Genomic DNA, 6,822 nt, shown 5'->3' on the forward strand with positions numbered 1-6,822 from the left:
AAACAAAACAAAACATATACACACAAAAACAGAGACAGGAAATCTCCCAGTCTCTTACGGAAGACACTGGCAAAGCCAGGTCCACTACCTGGGACTCTGGTGGGCAGTATGGAGCCAATGACCATTTTGCCAGCTTGGTGCTTCCCCAGTAGAGCCAGAAACTCATGCCAACGTGCAGAGAAGTCACTGGCTCAGGCTCTGGGCTTGAACACGCCTGAGCTTGAGCCTCACCATTGTAGCCTTCTGGCTGCCACTGTCCTGTTCCCTTGGGCAAGACACAGCCCCTCTCAGAGCTCCAGTTTCCTTACCCCAAACTCGGCAACATAAGAAACAAACATGCTGGAGCCCTTAGGCTCTCGAACTGGAAAGCCCGAGACCAGGCCTTCAGAGCTACAGGGGAATTACAATGCTCCCCAGGACAAGTCCTGTGGGAACTAGATGACAGCGCTGACAAGTGCTTGAGTATCCCGCAGGCGAGTCCTGCCAGCTCATTTCTAAACACTTCATCTGTTTGTTTGTGTGCCCGTGGGCAGGTGTGTGCTGTGGTGCTCACGTGGTCAGAGGACAACCTGCAGAAACTGGTCCTCTCCTTCTAACACGTGCGGCCGTCAGGGTCGGCAGCAAGCACCTTTACCCACTGAACCATCCTGTTGGCCCTGGCGTTGTTTTAAGTTCTCTGAGCTGCCTCCTGGCATGGGTTCTGCATGGCTGAGGGTACATTACAGGGTCACCAGAAGGGAAGCCAAGGGAGGCTCCGAGCACGTCCTAGAGTGTCCGGGAAAGGATACGGAGCCGGTGTCGCTCACCACCTGCAGCACCACTGTGATGGAAGTGCGGGGGTGCAGGCCTCCTAGAACCACTGCTTCACACGTGTTCCTGATCAGCCGCTCCCGGCTTTTCTCAGCCACACCTGGGGAGGAAGACAGGAAGTTATCAGACTCTTACCTCATCATCTTGTTCTGCTCAATCCAGCCCGAGGGAGACTCCAGGAAGGGGCTGTCAGTCAGCCTAGGATGGCATGCATACTCCCAGGCGAAAGAAGGCAGGGCCCACAACTTCCCAAGGGTCTACCAGTCAGCCACCCAAGGATGAATACCCAGGAGCGCTCATGTCCTATGCTACTGGCCGTATTGACCCCATCAGAGTGGGCCCATCCCACTGTACATAGGGAGATTCAGTAAAAGGGCAGAAAAACAAGTTAATGGTAAGGAGAAATGAAGGCAGAGAAGGGAAGAAAGAAACGGAGACAAAGAAGCAGCTCAAGAGAAGACGAGTCTGGTGGTGCTGGTCTGCAATCTCAGGACTGGAAATGCTCAGGAGAGGGGGTCACAAATTTGAGGGCAGTCTAGGCTACAGAGAGCTCAGTACCAGCCTAGGCAACTTGAGACCCATCTTAAAAAGTATAAGGCTGGTGGTGCGGCCCAGCCACATAACCTGAGGTTCACCAGGGAAAGTACTGTGGCTCAGTACTAGAATGCCTGCCTGGAGCCCATCAGTGAGGACCTGAGAGGCCTGAGCCCAGAAGAGGGCGTGACCAGAACGCACCAGTGAGAGCCCAGGCTCCCTGGCGAGCATCTGTCTAGCAGGTGTGAGGCTCTGGATTCCATTCCCAAAGCAGCAAAAACTAAAACAAAACAAAGAGCTGGGCAGAGGGAGGTGAGCAGGGCAGTGGAGACTGGATGTAGCAAGCAGCAGGGAGGAGTTGGGCGAGGTCCTAATAGATCTTTGGAGGTTTAGCTGAGTCCAGTTACCAGGCAGCCCAATCTTCGGCCTCAGGATCACTTCGAGTGTAGCCTTGTTGAAGATTTCTTTGCTGACCTTCACCTCGGCTGGCCCGTACACTCCAGCCAGGACAGAGGTGTCACCTGGGGAGACATCAGCGGAGGCCTCTGCCACACTATGCCACCCTCACCAATTCTCTTCTCTGCTTTCTCATCTTCAAGTGGGGGCCACTATCGTCCCTCCCTCGTGAGTTTTTGTGAAGAGCACATGGCAATGGCTCACAGAAGCAGGAAGCCCCGAGTCTCTCAGCATCACACAAGAAGATGAAATGAAAACCAGTTTTTAAAGACACAGTACACCTGAAACATATAGGAACATAGTGAACATAGAGTTCACCACAGACTTCAGCTACTAGTAAGTTCTCACAAGGAGTTGGGGCTGGAGAGATAGCTCAGTGGGCCAGCACACACACCACTCTTATAGAGGACTACAATTTCCAGCTCACAACACCCATACCAGGCTGCTCACAATCGCCATGTAACCCAGCTCCAAGGGGTTGACATCCTCTGCTGGCCTGCGTGATCACTGGCGCACCGCACATGTGGCTTTCACTCACACAACCAGCGTTTGGGAGGCAGGAGACAAAGACAGGAGGGTCAGGAATTCAAGGTCATCCTTGGCTCCAAACTACATTTGAGGCCCTGAGCTACATGCGACTATCTTATAAACCAACCAAAAAGAAATCCATTATTACATATAGTTAATATATACTAATAAAAATATTTTAAAAGGCCTAACAAAAAACAAAGGGGTCTATAATTGTGATGGATAGGGATCTTAATTTCTGCTCATCTTCCCAGAATGAACATGAATGGGTCTGGAGAAGAAAAAGTCTGGCTTCTAAGCCTGACTGCCTATTCCTGGCCCTTGTGTGACTCATAAAACCTCTCTGGGTCATCTACAAAGTGAATACACTGCACCCAAACAGTGGTTTCCACATGTTTCTGACCATAATGCTCAATAACTAATACACTTTCCAGCTCACCTCCAAACTGAAAATTTATGTGTGTAAGTCAATCAATCACAGGCTGGGGCTGGAGAGATGGCTCAGCAATTAAGAGCACTTCTTGTTTTGCCAAAGGATAACTCATAGCCATCTGTAACAACAGTTCCAGGGAACCCGGCAGCCTCTTCTGACCTCCTCAGGCACCAGGGAGATCCATAAAACAGTAATTTAAAAACCAAGGGGTAGGGATGTAGCTCTGTGGTAGAGCATTTACCTAGCATGTGCCAAGTCCAAAGCAAAATAAAACAAGAGAGCTAGCCAACAAAGGCAAGATAAGCTCCTGGGCGCTGTAGGTTTGCACGGTTGGATTTTCTGAGATCAGGCTCTATATAGCCTAAGCTGGCCTTGAACTCACAGTGTAGCTGAGTGAGTCTGCCTTGAATTGATCCTCTTGCCTCTACCTCCCAAGGTTGGGATTAGGGGACTATACCATCAATTTTTTTAAAAATTAATTGTTTTTTTTTTAATTTTTAAAAGTATTTATTTATTTATTATGTATACAATATTCTGTTTGTGTGTATGCCTGCAGGACAGAAGAGGGCACCAGACCTCATTACAGATGGTTGTGAGCCACCATGTGGTTGCTGGGAATTGAACTCAGGACCTTTGGAAGAGCAGGTAATGCTCTTAACCTCTGAGCCATCTCTCCAGCCCCCAATTAATTCTGTTTTTAAGTTAAGATACTATGCTGTCTAGTTTTGTCAACTCAACCCAAGCTAGACAGTTCTGAAAGGAGCTCAGATCTCAACTGAAGAATTGCCTCCATCAAACTGGCCTGTAGCCCTGGGCTGTATATGAAAGCTGAGCAAGCCACGAGAAGCAAGGGTTCCTCCATGGTCTCTGCTGCAGTTTCTACCTCGGTTTCCCTCAACGGACTATGTATTGGGATATGTAAACCAAACAAACCCTTTCCTCCCAAGTAGCTTTTGGTCATGGCCCTTATCTCAGCCATAAAATCCTATGGACACATACAAAGTAATGGGTTTCATTTTGTCATTATTAAATATACCCACCGTTTTGCATTGTTTGCCACTGTGTCCTCCCTAAGGGATGAGGGGGGCAGTTCTGCAGTTTCTCTAAACTCGCCATAGACTTTGAGGTAAGAAGGGTCTGGAACATACTTTTTGACAGTCTGCAAGGTGTCTCACTTGCTCTAGAGCCCCATGGGAACACAGGAGGGGTGCCTCTGTGTATGGGGTGTGCGCGCACTTCTGTGTAGGGGCTTTCAGAGGTCAGAAGAGGGCTTCTGATCTCCTAGATCTAGAGCTGAGTTACAGTGGTTGAGAGCCACCTGACATAGATGATGGGAACTAACTCTGGCTCTCTGCAAGAGCAATAGGTGTTAACCACCAAGCCATTTCTCCAGCTTCCAGTTCTCGCCTTTTCTAGCCTCCTACCGGTCTTCAATCCTTGCCCCATCTACCTGACTCTCTCACAGGCAAACTCCTGAAGAGCTGTCTCCACTCCATGTCTCTTTTCTCCCTTTCTCGGATCCCAACACTATACTGCACTGGGAGCAATGGCCTCTGCCTTGATTAGCTCTAAAATGGTCAGCCCTTACACCTCAAACACAGCTCACCATCAGTACTGATACCAACTCACTGCCCTCTCCAATCTGTCTATTTTGATAGTTCTTCACACTCCCAAGGCCCCTCAAAGGTGGCTGACCCGCACTGGAGATAGGGTAGTGTGGGCGTCAGCCATGAGACCTGTCTTCTCTCTACATTCATATACACTGATGGGATGTGTATACCAAGCAAGGAGACGTTTACTCAAATGATGGGATGGGAGAAGGGGAGATACTTGTCAGTCTAGGATGAGAATATGACGTTCAATCTGAAGAGCATTTACTTGGATAAATCATCTGCCACGGTAATTACACTTAAACCAGTGGTGGTGACAAGACTCTCTCAAAGGATATGTGTGCAAATGCACACCTGAGCCTTAGCTGCTGATGTATGAATCCACAAGCGTGTGTGGGGAAATCTAGCCAAAGGGAATATTTGCCTTGGTGAACTTACACCTACTCTGGGAAATTCATTCTTACTAGGGTGGTCTTGCCCATGATTCCTTCCCAGACAGATTATTTACCAAGCTGAACGTATCATATCTTTTCGAGTCGGAGGAGGTGTGTATCTCCAACCTCTAGAAGTAGTTTTTTTCAAAGAGATGGGCGCACTCGGTTGCACACTACACGGTAAACGCTCTTCAAAAACCCCACTTCGGTGAGGATGGCGCGCGCAGTTAACCCTGGCTAGGTTCTTACCTTGCAGAAAAGAAGCAGATCCATCCGGTCGGGACAGCAGGTTCTGTTCACAAGCAAAATGCCGGAGGCTGCAGACTGGACTTCGAGGGCTGGACTCTGTTCTGGTGTCAGTACTTAACCGGGCGTCTGCACGCTTTGCTACCTCCATAGCCGCCAACCATGCGCGTGGCCCTACCGTAGCTTCCGCCCAGCCGCGCACGCGCTCGTACCGGCGGCGCAACTACTGTAACTACTGCGCATGCGCCAGACTGGGGCACGCCCGAATGGGCCCTCGCACGTGGCTTAACGTTTACTAACAATCTGGTTCCGCCCAGCTCCACCTCCTAATTCTAGCAAAGCCATTGGACAATAAAAAAATAGGAGGCGGGTGTTGGAATGGGCCCATCTTGCCCAAGGCCCCCGGGTCCTAAACCCGTTAGCCTCTAGTCAGGTTGTCCTTTTTCTGCCTGATACTGGAGCAACTATAAGTAGAAAACTGGAGCAATTTCATATAACAAGAATTTCCATATGAACTTACGTATGCGTCTACGATTCAGGGTGGTTGGAATTAGATAGCTTGTTGACATAGTTGTGCTGCCATTTGAATAAGGCAGCTGATGGGTCAGCCCATCTCGCTCCCGTGAGAAAGGAGGCGTGGTTATTAGCCAAGATGGCGGTAGCGATGTGTATGGCCAAGATCTGGAGGCCGAGCGGTGGCCTGGGTCAGGCTGCTCTCCTGCTGCTGCGGCGGCCTGGGGCTCGGGGCTTGGCTAGATTCGTGAGTACCTGGGCCCCATGGGGCCTTTCTTGAGGAGGAATAGGAATGTAAAGGTTATTTTTACAGTGCATGTCGGTCACCGCGGGCTGTCAAGGAAGGGCCAACTCAGAAAGAAAAGGAGCAGGAGATTCCTTGGAGAGAAATTCAAGGGAAGAACCCCTTCAGAGGAAAAGCAAGGCAGCTCCTTGTGGGCATGCACGGAGGGAGCAAGTCGGGGAGTGAGATGGGACAGGATCAGGTCCAACCTTTCTTTATTCCTTTACTTAAATTTCGATTGCAAAGCGAGTTGAGCAAGAAACTGGTTTGACTCCTCTGTCCCCTGATCAAAAGTCAAGGCCGGGGACATTTCCATGACTGTTGTTTACAGGAGATTAGTATGTGTTTGTTGACTTTATGAAGGAAGACAAAGAGCTAGAAGTCCAGACAGGAGCCTTTGTCCACGTTATTTTTAGAGACAGCATCTCACTGAGTAATCCAAGATAGCCTTTAACTCACTCAGATGCCCAGACTGGCATCGAACTGGAAACAGTCCGGTCTCAGTCTCCCAAGTACTGGGATCACAGCTGTGAGCCACCAAGTTCAGCTGCCCACTTTCCTTGAAAACACTTGAGAATACTCAAGAGTCATCTTTTGATCCACTGTTACTGAGGGCAAGATAACACTTAAAAAATGATGTTGAGGCCTGGCAATGTAGCTTGGTGACAGAGTGCTTGCCAGCATCCACAATTTAGCTCCTAACACTGTGTGCTCTAGCTGTGGTGACACAAGACAGATTCCAGCACTTGGGAGCTAGAGTCAGGAAGGTCAGGAATTTGAGGTCAGTCTGAGCTACAGGATGTAATGGTCTGTCCCGTACCTTTAAGAGACAAGCCCTGCCCACTCCCCCTCCTCCGAGGCAAGGTGGTCTTCAGCTTCCAGCCTGAATCTCATCTCTTCTCTCTCTCTCTCTCTCTCTCTCTCTCTCTCTCTCTCTCTCTCTCTTTAGATTTTAACAGGTATGTCTTGAAAAAA

General features: G+C 49.4%; 2 protein-coding genes across 2 annotated transcripts in view; one reads left to right on the forward strand and one right to left on the reverse strand.

Annotated features, from left to right (window-relative positions):
• Exosc5 (exosome component 5) overlaps positions 1-5,252 on the reverse strand; it is a 9,437-nt gene extending 4,185 nt beyond the window's left edge. Inside the window, exons 1-3 of the mRNA XM_005361181.3 lie at positions 5,055-5,252; positions 1,752-1,865; positions 789-910 (exon numbers count right to left, since the gene is read on the reverse strand). Of these exons, the coding sequence (XP_005361238.1) occupies positions 789-910; positions 1,752-1,865; positions 5,055-5,202 (384 nt within the window). The 5' untranslated portion in view covers positions 5,203-5,252. The remainder of the gene's footprint in view (positions 1-788; positions 911-1,751; positions 1,866-5,054) is intronic.
• Positions 5,253-5,692: 440 nt separating this feature from the next.
• The window catches only part of Bckdha (branched chain keto acid dehydrogenase E1, alpha polypeptide), a 25,982-nt gene continuing 24,852 nt past the window's right edge, over positions 5,693-6,822 (forward strand). The window contains exon 1 of the mRNA XM_005361182.2: positions 5,693-5,811. Within this exon, the coding sequence (XP_005361239.1) occupies positions 5,704-5,811 (108 nt within the window). The 5' untranslated portion in view covers positions 5,693-5,703. The remainder of the gene's footprint in view (positions 5,812-6,822) is intronic.

Source organism: Microtus ochrogaster, linkage group LG4 (assembly GCF_000317375.1).
Source record: "Microtus ochrogaster isolate Prairie Vole_2 linkage group LG4, MicOch1.0, whole genome shotgun sequence".
Taxonomy (NCBI): domain Eukaryota; kingdom Metazoa; phylum Chordata; class Mammalia; order Rodentia; family Cricetidae; genus Microtus; species Microtus ochrogaster.